This window comes from Solanum stenotomum, chromosome 5 (assembly GCF_019186545.1).
Source record: "Solanum stenotomum isolate F172 chromosome 5, ASM1918654v1, whole genome shotgun sequence".
Classification (NCBI taxonomy): Eukaryota; Viridiplantae; Streptophyta; class Magnoliopsida; order Solanales; family Solanaceae; genus Solanum; species Solanum stenotomum.
The window spans coordinates 33,527,365-33,541,122 of record NC_064286.1 but is presented as its reverse complement, the minus strand read 5'-3'; the positions used below and the strand labels follow the sequence as shown (position 1 = coordinate 33,541,122).

General features: G+C 33.7%; 1 protein-coding gene across 1 annotated transcript; it reads right to left on the bottom strand.

The window, feature by feature from the left end:
* Window positions 1–9,945: 9,945 nt before the first annotated feature.
* On the bottom strand, window positions 9,946–11,340 carry LOC125863871 (uncharacterized). The gene has a single exon (XM_049543846.1). It carries the CDS (start codon window positions 11,338–11,340, stop codon window positions 9,946–9,948), a length of 1,395 nt encoding a protein of 464 aa, XP_049399803.1.
* Window positions 11,341–13,758: the final 2,418 nt, after the last annotated feature.

The window sequence follows — 13,758 nt, the reverse complement described above, 5'->3', positions numbered from 1 at the left end:
ATAAGCGCCTGGATGCCTTTGAGTTGCGAGTCTTAAAGAGGCCGGCCTCGACCGTTAAAGCGACCACCCTCAAGAAGGAGTTAGAGAGCATTGGTGTTGATGTTGTTGCACTTCTCGCTCCCCAAAGGCTGAGCCAGAGTCTGCCCCTATGGCATCGGTTGATGATGTGGTGATGAGTTCTCTATTCAGCGATGACATGCCGCCACTAGATTCTTCCTGTGTTACTGGGAAGCGCCCCCATTCTGCTCGTACTTCTGATTATACTGAGGTTGAGAGATTGAGGAAGAAGTTGCGCCAACAAAATGAGGTGGCTCGGAGGGTATTTATATTTGATGAGGTGCTTTGACAGCAGCGAGCCAGAGAGATTAGTGTTGGTACTTCTATGTTTGTGAGCACTAATGAGGGTGCTAATGATGAGAGAGTTGATGTGAGAACTATTGAGAGTGCTGGGTTAGGAAATGGGAGCTCTATTGATGGTGTTTCGAGTGTTGATCTATCGGGCTCTAGGAAACTGGACCCACCCGCTTCTTGAGAGGTCTTCAGCGCATTTGCGCCACAGGTTTGCTTCACCTTCACCCTATGCTTTATTTTTAGCTTTCTGTGCATTAAGGGTAATTGCACCTTATTTTGTTGGGGGTGGGGTAAATGGATTATGAGTGATAGGGTGAAGTCTGAGTAACCTAACTCATAATCCTCTCTTGGGGTTTTCTTGCCTTTGATCTTTTCCCCCAAGAGATTGTTTTAATTTCTATTGAACCGCCATGTTTAGGAATGTATGTGTAGGAGTAAGTAGAAAATGAAAGCATGATGGCATAAAAATCAAGAGAAAATGATCCATGTCCAAAAATGTTGAAATGTGCTAGAATATGTAGGCTTTATGAGTTGAATATTGTGGCTCTTAATATGACATGTTAACGAACCGATTCGACTTCATGACTTAAGCTGAAACTTGAACTTTGTAATTTGATAATTTGATAATGAAACAATGTGCCAAGTGTGAGTAAGAAAAGTTTGAATGTTCGGACAGTTGTGTACCTATCTAGAACTTACCCCGTTGGTCTTGCTAAGATAATCTAGGCTAGAAGCTAGGAAATGATCATAGGACCTTGTTCTAATAAGTCCATTATTGCCTAAAATGATACAACCAAATGAAATAAATGTTCCCCTTAATCAAAATGTTTTAGCCTAATATAGACCACTTCTTTCAATTCACCTAACTCACCTTCCCTAAAATAATTGTTTTGGCCCCGGTCATTCTTTGGATATGTGCACCTTGATTTAGGAGAAAAACCTAAGTTGAGGGTGGCTAATTCAAAAGTTACCTTCATCTTGGCCCTGGTCTTACATCGAATATTGTGCACCTCAACTCATGCAAAATACAAAAGTTGAGGGTGGCAATGAAAAAAGGAAACCGAAAAATGGTATGAAAAGAGTTTTATGTTGAAGAGAGAAACAGAAAAGAAAAGATGTGACTCTGTGTAAAAGAAGCAAAAGAGGAATCATAAAAGTGCTGAAAGAAATAAAGAAAAATAAAGAGAAAGAAAAAGAAGAAGACCAGGAATAATATGAGCTACAATGTCAATGGTCACATCTGTGTTGAAAGGAGTCAAGGAAAAGAAAAGAAAATAAATAGATGTCAAGAATTGGTTGAGAAAAGAGGTTAAAGCCAATGTAATGTCAAGGAGGGCATAAAGTCACTAATAAGTACCCAAATGTATCCTACCTGACCCTGAGCCTACGTTACAAACCAAGAAAGTCCTATAGTGATCCTAGTGACTAGTTTCGAGAGTCTATGCAGTGAAAATAAGGGCAAACCTATGGTATTGAGCACTAACTGTACTTGAAAGTCACTTCTGAGCATGACTGTTGAATGAATCCTAAAGCCAAAATTCATATTTATTGTTTGAAAAAAGGATTTCGTTTGAAGTAAGGGCACTAGTTACATTGTCGGAAAGTTGGTACCTTAGCGATTGTGAAAAGTGTATGTTGTGGTGTGTGTTGGTCAATCTTAGTCATATCTTGATCCGCATGAGTTAGCTTGTTTAGTCTAGATAAAAAGTTTTGCACTAATTGAGGGATTTGAGGGAATAGATAGCCATGTGATTGGTTGTGTTTGAAGGATTTCTTCAACACAAATGTCGTTTAGAATTGCAGTGTATCGCTTGAGGATAAACAACATGTTTAAGTTGAGGGTGTTGATATACCGTGAGTTTACGGTATTATTGATACATTTCACTTAAGAGTTGTGTGTGTCTAGGGCCATTTTGTAGTAGTAATAATGTTTATGTGTTAAGTTGGCAAGAAATAGGTTTGGACACAGTTGAGTCAGATGACAACTCAAATTGTGCAGAAGGAGCCAACCACGGACACGATCCATGGACCGTAGGTCCTTCAACGGTCCGTTGATGGGTAGGGGTAGATAGAGAATCAGGGAAGTTTGAACAAGTGTTGAACCACGGATGTAACTGACAGATCGTAGGTCGGTCCACGAGTCATCAAGCACATCCGTTGTTGATGAACTGGAGTTGAAGTTCCAGTACCTGATGAAATTACTAAGTGTGGAGCCACGGACTGTAGATTAACCTACGGTCCATAATGCACGTCTATCGATGATAAACTTGGAGTTGAAGGTTACAACCTCTTCTGAAAAAGTTCCAAGTGTTGACCAACGGAGGGGACCAACGGACCGTAGGTCGGCCCACAGTCTGTAGGTCGAGTTGTCGATCAAAGCTGCGTTTCAAAAGTTTATTTCCTTATTGTCACACTCCTTTTCCGACCGGCGGAAGGGTTTTTTCAATTAAAGTGACGGTATTGATTAAGGGATCATTTTAATTGTTTCAGAGTTGCCACTTGGAATTGAGTTGTGGTGTTCCAAGTCACCTTTTTATTTAATCCCTAATCAAAAGGAAATGACTTTTTATTTGGTCTGCGAACATGAAATTTGGGTAAGGAATTTTGTTGAACGAGGGGAAGGTATTAGGCATCCCTCGAGTCTCGTGGTTCTAACACAGTCGGTTTTATTAACTTTTACATACTTTAACTATTTTTTGGATAGATTTTTTGTAGGCCATGATTTACTTATTTTACTAGTCTGAACCTAGATGCGTAACCGCATTCTTGGTCTTGACATTTAGAGGCATAACTATTTTTTCCTTTCGAGTACCTCACACCTAATAATTCCTATTTACACCTCTTGATTTGAATTAATGAAAGTTTAATTATTAAAATAATTTGGCAAAGGTGTGTAACAACATCCTTGAATTTGGCTAAGGTGGGTAACCATATCCTTAAATTTGGCCAAGGTGCGTAACCGCATCGTTGGGTTTCTTAAGTATCTCAAAAAGATGTGGAAGCACATTCTTAATTGAGATAAAATTTAAATTATTATTGTTACATGAACTACCAAAAATTTTAATTTTTTTTTCTAATACATAATGAGTTATTCTTATAATAGATGTCAATATACTACATTAAAAATATCAACATTCTAAAGATCTTCATTGTTTAGTAATATGTAAGATTTAAACAATTATATTTCAACATTATAATATCAAAATTAAACACACATAAATTTTGAGCAATTTCATAGTATTGGAATCAAGTCATATATAATTGTGACATAAAACTATACTATCAACATTTATTACGTAGGAAACATCCTTATACTTAAGGAGTTGGACATATACAATAAACGCTAAGTCAATAAACTCTAGTACCCTATTTAGATTCTTATTTTTTTATTAGCAAATTCACTATTAAACAAAACCTAATTAAATCAATATAGTATACCATTGTGCCCAGAAAAATAACATAAATCAAACTACAATTAATACGAGTTGATGTCAATTATACCACCTACTAATAATCATTATTATACCAGAAAATGATCCATAATAATCCACATGAACAAACTAATAAGCATACATACAGGAGAACAATTAACACAAAAAATTGAAATGTATCTTATCAAAACCTCAACTATTTTATAAAAGTACAATATAGCATCCACACGCCCAATAAAATAAGTAAATATCATACCCTTTTTTAGCATACAGTGAATAATGATCATATTATACAAATTTTATTCTAAACTTAAGGTTATAACAGGTTCGCATATATTTAAATATTTTAACATTAAATAATATTAACAGATTAAACACATGCGAAATCTGAGTAACTTTAATATATTGAAATCAATTCTTGCACAATCATGGCATAACATCATACAAAAATAAAATATAAATAAGTTTTACCTCTTGTGAAAATTAGTTCACGAGAAGAAAGGACTAACAATCAGGAGCCACGAACTTGAAACCGCGAAAATAAACCTCGAAGTCAACCTTTGCTTTTAAGTGAAAAGGAAGAAAAAATATATATGTAATACGAAGAGGAATACACATGCTATATGTGTGGGAGGATAAGTATGTTGCTGAATTTTTCTTCTTCTATTTTCCTGTACGTTTTTGTGTGTGATGTGTTGTGTCTGTATCGGGATCTGTAGGTATTGTAGTATGTATATAGGTGTAAGGGAGGGGTTGTACGTCTGTGTGTGGAGAGGGAATATGGTGGGGTGGTGAGTGTAGTGGGGTGTAGTATAGGAATAGTGGGGTTGGGGTGGGTATTATGCAGGTTACTTATTAGATTATTAGTTTTTATTTTTTTAGTTTGCTTATTTTTTAAAAGAAGGTAATAATAATTAACTATACATATAAATAATAAATTATAATAAAATATCAACTAATTATTTTAAATTAATAAAATCTAAGTAAAAGTCAAATAGCTAATAAAAAATTATAATTAAAAAATACTAGCTTATTTATAAAAACCTAATTCTAAAATAATATCTATTTTTTGTAATCTTTCATTTATTTTTAAAAAACTGAAAATAAAACCTACCTTAAAGTGTGACTCTATTTTTTTGTAGTTTTCAAATCTTTTAAAATAAACATAATAAAATAAGGTAAAATTCAAAATATTTAATTTAGATTTTTATGAAATATCTGAGCTCTAAAAATGGTGTTAAACTTAAGTTCGGTAAAAAATTACGTGTCTACAGTTTGCCCCTCTTTGATTGGAAACACGAAGAGTTTTTAGACAAAGAAGTAGACAATGCGACAAATTTTGATCGGACTCTTATTTGAAAGAAAAAATATGTGCGACCGAGTCTTGATTTTGGACATCCTACATATCCCGAGTTATAAGGGAATCAAGTCACATGTAGTTCAAGGAGATGAGGTGATGAGTTGTAAGTTAAGTGAGGCGCCATCGAGGCTCCAGGTCGCGACTCTTATCCTTACATAAAAAAAATGAAAGCTACTAGTCAAAAGAAAAATAAAAGTACAAGTTCCTATCTATACAGCTTTTCTTGTGTCTTGAATTTGCGATATCACCTTGACTTTGGTGAGTATCTTGATATTGAATGGATTCGATTCTTAACTTGCTACTTAGAGTGATTTTTTGGTAGTCTTCAAAATGACAATTTGAATATGTTCTTGAATGACTGCATGTTTTCTTAATTAGAGCTGAATAAAAATAGATGTCAAGAAGTCAGGCTGCTACATGCATTGAAGAAGTTGATTGTGGCTATCATGGGATTGATCGTTCTGAAAAGAGTTGAAACTTTGTTCTTGAATTACAAATCAATGTTTCGCTTGAAGAAACCTGAAACCATTACAAACAAAAGAAATAAACAAAAAATTTGCCCTAGTTTTCAATGGAAATTTTTTGTGTGTTTTTAGGAAATGTAAATTAAAAAACAAAATAAAAATAAATGAATTCAAATTTGCAAGTGTTTATCCTAAGAGAAAAATTAACGGTCTCAGAGTAGGAAGTGTTTATCCTAGGAGAAAGTAACCAAATCTCATTAAGTAAGAGAGTCCTACTAATCACATTGTCCAGGAGGGTCCTGCTAATCTAAATCTCGTTGTTTAGTTGGTCCTGCTACGCTAATTCCCATTGTTTAGGAGGGTCATGCTACTCTAATTCTCATTATTTATGAGGGTCCTGCTACACTAATTCTCATTGTTTAGGAGGGTCCTGCTACTTAGATTCCCATTGTTTATGAGGGTCGTGCTACACTAATTCCCATTGTTTATGAGGGTCCTGCTACTTTAATTCCCATTGTTTAGGAGAGTCTTGCTACTCTAATTCTCATTGTTTAGGAGGGTCCTTCTACACTAATTATCATTGTTTAGAAGGGTCCTGCTAGTCTAATTCCCATTGTTTAGGAGGTTCCTGCTACCCTAATTCCCATTGTTTCGAAGTGTCCTACTACACTAATTCCCATTGTTTAGAAGGGTCTCGCTACATTAATTCCCATTGTTTAGGACGGTCTTGCTACTCTACTTCCCATTGTTTAGAAGGGTCCTGCTTTGCTAATTCCCATTGTTTAGGAGGGTCCTGCTACGCTAATTCTCATTGTTTAGGAGTGTCCTGCTATGCTAATTCCCATTGTTTAGGAGGGTCCTGCTACACTAATTCACATTGTTTAGGATGGTCCTGCTACGCTAATTCTCATTGTTTAGGAGGGTCTTGCTACGCTAATTCTCATTGTTTAGGAGGGTCCTGCTACGCTAATTCCAATTCTTTAGGAGGGTCCTGCTACTTTACTTCCCATTGTTTATGAGGGTACTACTACTCTAATTCTCATTGTTTAGGAGGGTCCTGCTACAGTAATTCACATTATTTAGGAGGGTCCTGCTACTCTAATTTCCATTGTTTAGAAGGGTCCTGCTACTCTAATTCTCATTGTTTAGGAGGGTCCTGCTACACTAATTCCCATTGTTTAGGAGGGTCCTTCTACTCTAACTCCCATTATTTAGGAGGGTCCTGCTATGCTAATTCTCATTGTTTATGAGGTTCCTGCTACTCTACTTCCCATTGTTTAGGAGGGTCATGCTGCTCTAATTTGCATTGTTGAGGAGAGTCCTGTTGGACTAATTCTCATTGCTTAGGAGGGTCATGCTACACTAATTCTCATTGTTTAGGAGGGTCCTGCTAAACTAAATCATCAAATACAATTACCATAATATTTTTTTTAAACTCTTAGTTTTTTTTTTTTTTAAATAATTTAAAATAGAAAATGTTTATCCTAAAAGAAAAGTGAAAAATAACTATCTCAAACTAGAAAATGTTTATTCTAGGATAGAGAAAACAAATAAATAAAATAATAATGCTAATAATGGTCTCCAACTAGGAAGTGTTTATCGTAGGAGAAAATGAGAAATAAATGTCTCAATCTAGGAAATGTTTATCCTTGGAGAAAAAATACATGTAATTTTTTATGCAATATTGTTTACAAATTTGATTCTTTAAATTTATTTTTATTTTTTAATGGCGGTTGATTTGTGGCATTGGCTTAGAGGATAATTGTTCCTATTGTTTCCTTGTTGGAAGCTAATTTCTACTTGAGATAGACTGCTTTCGTCCACTAGTCAGCTCACTTTCATAATCTTAAAAGCATCTCTAATTGTTCAGTTACAAACTTCAGATTTGTCATATTGTTTCTACTCTCCAATAATCATTGAATCTTGTATTCATATAAATTCTCAAAATTTGTCACTTGTTGACAAGTTACTATGCATGTCACTATTTCTTGAATCATGTCACATTTGATATGCTGACCAAATTTTGTATTGTGCAATTGAAAATATGGTAGCAATTGTGAAATCATTTTCCGTGCGTGTTTTAATGTGTTTTAATGAAGACTAACTCAAGGAAGAAATGCAAACCAAATTGAGCTATACAAAATAAAAAAAATTATATAGATTTGTTCCTTCTAAGAGAAAATGAAAATATAAAGGGACTCATTTGAGAACGATGCTCAATTCTAGTGATCATGACATGCATGTGAGATTAAATGGCTTGATCTGTCCAATTAATCTAAACTTTTTCTTTGTCAAACTTTCAGCATTTTGAAGTCATGCTTTTATAATCTAATTTGTGTACTAGATTGATGTCTCACATTCGACTTGTGGTGCCTCGAAAGGTTTTTCACCAACAATCTCAGTCATTTTATGTGTCTCTCACTCACCATCGTCTTATAGTGCCCTAAGGGTTTTCACCAATAAGACTCTCTCATTTTTTTTACTCTCTCCAAAAAAATGATACCTTATAGTGCTTTGGAGGATCTTCATCGATAAGATTCCCTCATTTTTCACTCCTCATACGAAGGACATGACCTTTTTCCTTATATGATAATCAACATTGAAAGCTTTATTGTCTTGTCATTGTTAAAAATTGATCAGAAGGTCTTTATTTGGATTGTAACGTGACTTTTGGAAAGGGTTACAAAGAAAGGATGGGCATGAAGGCTCAAAGATAACATGGTAACAAGGTTAAGACTTACAACCTTTGGAATCGACTCTATTTTGCATAATAATAATAATAATAATAATAATAATAATAATAATTACTATTATTATTATTATTATTATTGCCCTAATTTTTGTGATGAGGACCTTTTAAATTTCTTTTCTTGGTTGGTCCGAACCTCAAAATAAGGCTGCCTACGTATCATGTCAAAGCAAGAATAAGGTCGAATGTAGTTCAGGAAGTTTATTCTTTTGTTTTTGATTTTTTCCAACCTTTCTTTTCACTATTTTTTTTTCTTGACTCTTTTTTTGTGACTTCTATTTTTTTTTTTTTTGAGACTCTTTTTTCTTCTTCTTTTTTGTCTGTATTTTGATCCCAAAAGAGGGGTATGAAAGAAAATAAAATTAAGGATCAAATGGGGTAGCAAAGAATTATACAGTGTTTGGATAGTAGAATAAAATGTATTCGTCATATCAATTATTAAAAATGTCAAATACAAGCACGCCCTTTAAGATTTGAAGCGAAAATCATACATTATCTCTTTGCAACGTATGCATTGATGGATATATATATCATTTTTGTTCCATATTTGTCTGCTTAGAATCTCCATTTGAGTAATATCTTCTTGACAACAAATGACAAGTGTCAATTTAAATGAAAATTTATTTTTTTAAGTATTTTCGATACTGAAGGATCTATCAAGGTGGTTAAGTCCTGTATTTATTTTCTCTAATGTATTTCTTTTTTTACTTCTATGGTGTATTCATTCCATGACTAGATATAATCTTAACATCTGACTAAATCCTCTTCCATATCATGTCGTAAAAATTGAATTGAAAAGAGATGTATATATGGAAAGTCAAATAGAATGGGTCACTTTGACACAAAATAAAGATTATATTAAGATAAAGAGACTTGATGACAAGACAACAAACTAAATTTTAGGTTACAAACTCTATAATAAACCCAAAATACGACAAGACTCAACAAACAAACACATAAGAGAAATGATAGAAAGGTCTGACTTACTAAAATAAAATATAAAAAGAATTGCATAGCAGAAATGATGACAAAATAAACTATCCATACACTCTTTTTTAGAGAAAAGTAGAGTGTCTCCCAATCACCAAGCTTAACTTCTTAGCCACTCTTTCGCATATTAGCTTTCATAAAAGCTCCACCAATTTGAATTGTCTTTTCTTCAGAATTGTCATATTCTTTGTCATCACATATTACCTCAATACAGTGTACATCACTATGTGCCGGTAGAGGATTCTTAGTAACATTTGGGGGGTCATAATTTTTAACCACAATTCTCTTTGTTTGAATCATCTCTTCCATCTTTCTTCTTAAATTTCAACAATCTTCAGTACTGTGCCTTGGAGCAGTAGAATGGTATGCACACCGTATTGTAGGATTGAAACTTTCTACATGTAGGTCCACGTAATTTTGAGAAATTGGCTCTATCATATTCAAACATTTCAATTTCTCAAATACACTTGTGTAAGACTCTCCAATTGGTGTGAAATTGTTCATAGGCCTTTGACTTCCTTCAAATACCTGCCTTGGACGGGAATTATAAGGTGCTCAAAATATTTGAGCAAAAGGATGAACATTTTGATTTATTGGTGCTCACCATTGAGGATAGTTCGGCTGATGTGCGTATGGTTGTGCACTATAGACTGCATATTTAGGCGGGATAATAGAGTACTGTATGTCTTTCATGGGGAGATAGTGATGGAATTGAGGTGGTGCATATTGATAAAGTAGACCCCTTGGACTTTTTTGTGTGTTTGACACAACATTTGCTACATCCTCCTTCACTTTCTTTCCCGTAAGATTTTCCGATCCATTTTTAATCACTTGTGTTGTGGCTTTCAAGGCAGCTTGACTTACAATCTTTCCAGACTTGATGCCATTTTCCACCATTTCATCAATTTTAATAACTTCGGCGAATGTTTTCCCAACAATGGAAAGTAAATAATGAAAATAGTCTGGTTCTTGCGCTTGGACGAAAACAACAATCATTTCAGACTCTTTCATTGGCGGCTTAACCCTAGCAGGTTGCTCTCTCCACCTAATAGCATATTCACGAAAATTTTCGATGGTCTTTTTCCTCATGTTGGCAAGTGAAGTACGATCTGGAACTATGTCAATGTTATATTGAAACTGTTGTACAAAACATCGAGCCAAATCATCCCATGTAGGCCATTTATAAGTATCTTGATATATGAACCATTCTGCGGTGATTTCCATCAAACTTTCTCCAAAATAAGCCATAAGCAACTCTTCTTTGCTCCCATTCCCTCTCAGTTGATTACAATATCTCTTTAAATGAGCTACAGGATCTCCATGTCCATCATATTTCTCAAACTTTGGAGTTTTAAAGCCGATGGGTATATGAACGTGGGGAAACATGCACAAATCATTAAATGAGAAACTTTTGTGACCTCCCAATCCTAACATATTTTTTACACTTTGTTCCAAACTCTTTATTTTTTTAGTCATTTCTTTATGTTCCTCGTTCTTAACAGCTTTTTCAGCTTCAACAGGAGAACTATACTGATGAGTATGAGGGTAAGAGCCTGGAATTTTAAAAGTCAATTCAGGGGTATAATCTCGATCATAATGAACTTTGGGGGGAGGATCATTATGGGATTTTGGCTCCATTATAGATTGTGGGACTGTTTTAGTCGATGGAGTTAGTATGAAAAGTGGATTATTCATCATAGGTGCACTCCAAGGACGCACCATAGAAGTTCTAGCAACGTTTGATGCGTTAGCATAGGGGCCGAATCTAGGTGGATGAATTGGATCATTTGTCGACACTTGGATAGGGGGTGACATATTTGTATTTAGATAGTCACGGATTGAAGACGGTGGAGCTTGTCCACTCATCCAAGCTTCGTACATCTCTGTCATTTTTTGTCTTAATACCCTTACCTTTTCTATTGACATTGTTTCTTGTGAAGCCATCTGGTTTCGGACCTCATCATTGTCCGACACATTTCCATCTTTGTAGGCCATTTTCTTTTTCCCTTTTGATCTTGTATTGTAGGGATAAGATGACAGCTTAACCGCAAACCAACCACCTTTAATTTAATTGTGTGCATGGATGATAATGTTTGTTAGGGTTAGACCTTCTTCAATTATAACCACATCTTGCCGTCATGCATACACAAATCTTTTTATTTGTAGAATTAGTTTAGAAAGTTATGTTTAATCCTAAATATATTTTTTTATTATTTGACTATTATTTGCATAAATTTTTTTAATTTTTTTATTTTAGAAAAAAACAATGATGCATTGATCAATTTTATTAGGATTGCATACATAACACGCTCGATAAAAATGATTAAGATCTTTGCATAATATTTTTTTAAATAAAGATCACCGAACCCAAAGAGAGTTGCATACGTATCTCATTGAGATGAGAATCAGGTGCGTATAGTTCATTCAGATCAGACAGTAAAAAAAACTTTGAGATATTAATTTATTTATTTTTTGACAAAAATGCAATTTTTCAGAGTATTATGAAAATAAAATATTTTGAATTTTTTTTATAAACTTTTTTTAAAAAATCTAAATAAAATGTTATTATTCTTTTCATTAAGTAGTACAAAATTGGTTATTTTATTTTTAACAAAATGTATAATAAAGAGGAAATATATTCGTGTTTTGTCCTTCTTTTATTTTATAAAATCAAAAGATAATTTTTTTCTATTCATTACACTAATCATACGAAAATGCTTCAACTTATAAAATTTTTCTAAATATATGCATTTTCATGTAACACATAAAATGATCTAAGTTGTCAAGTAAGCAAAGGATACTTGTCTTAGATAGACCCAACTCCTGTTTCGAGGCTCACCAAGTCAGATGCAAATAAGTGGAGGCTTCTAAGGATAACCCTGTATATGTTTCTATTTTTCTAATCTTGTACCTAAAAGGAAAGGTGTCTAGACAGGCTTACCCGCGTGGACAACTCGAGCTAGGGAGGGACAACTTATCGGTAGCAGAGCTATTCCAATTTCGTTGTTGGTCCAACCCTGCCTAACATGTGCGACTAAATTCTTTACTGAGTGTTAAGACACTCCAGTTTATCTCAATAGAAAGTAGGATGCATAGCTGCATTCCTGTCACCGTGTGTGAATGTATTCAGAGACTTATAATGATTGTGCAAAAGAAGACAATCTAATACAATTCAGCAATATTAAAACGATAAATAAGCAGCAAGTAGCATATAAGGCCATAATACATAATATATCCAAAAGATACAATAATAAAATCAAGCAAAAGTCAATATAACAATTCTCGAATTCTAGTTATTCCCCAGCAGAGTCGCCAGAGCTGTCACACCCCTTTTCCGATCGGTGGAAGGTTTTTTCTCCAATTAAAGTGGCAGTGTTGATTAAGAGATCATTTTATTTGTTTCAAAGTCGTCACTTGGAATTGAGTTGTGGTATTCCAAGTCACCTTTATATTTAATCCCTAATTAGAAGAAAATGACACTTTATTTGGTCTGCGAACATGAAATTTGGGTAAGGAATTCTGTTGACTAAGGGGAAGGTATTAGGCATCCCTCGAGTCCCGTGGTTCTAGCACGGTCGCTTTTATTAACTTTTACTTATTTAAACTATTTTTTTGGATATATTTGTATGCCACAATTTACTTATTTTTATTGTTGAATTTTTATTAGTTTGAACCTAGATGCGTAACTGCATTCTTGGTCTTGACATTTAGAGGCATGACTGCATTTTCCTCTCGAGTACCTCACACCTAATAATTCTTATTTACACCTCTTGATTTGAATTAATGAAAGTTTAATTATTAAAATAATTTTTCTAAGGTGTGTAACCACATCCTTGAATTTCGCCAAGATGTGTAACCGCATCCTTTAGTTTCTTAAGTATCTCAAAAAAATGTGGAACCACATTCTTAATTGAGATGAAATTTAAATTATTATTGTTACATGATCTAACAAAAGGTTTAATTTTTTTTTTCTAATACATAATGAGTCATTTTTATAATAGTTGTCAATATACTACTTTAAAAATATTTCCTTTAATATTAGAATAAATAATTTTAACATTCTAAAGATCTTCATTGTTTAATGATATGTAAGATTTAAACAATTATATTTCAACATTATAATATCAAAATTAAACACACATAAATTTCGAGCAATTTCATAATATTGGAATCAAGTCTTATATAATCATGAAATAAAACTATACTATGAGCATTTATTACGTAGGAAACATCCTTATTATTAAGGAGTTGGACATATAAAATCAACACTAAGTCAATAAACACTAGTACCCTATTTAGATTATTATTTTTTACGAAAAAATTCATAATTAAAACAAAACCAAATTAAATCAATATAGTATACCATTGTGCCCAGCAAAATAACATAAGTCAAACTACAATTAATATGAGTTG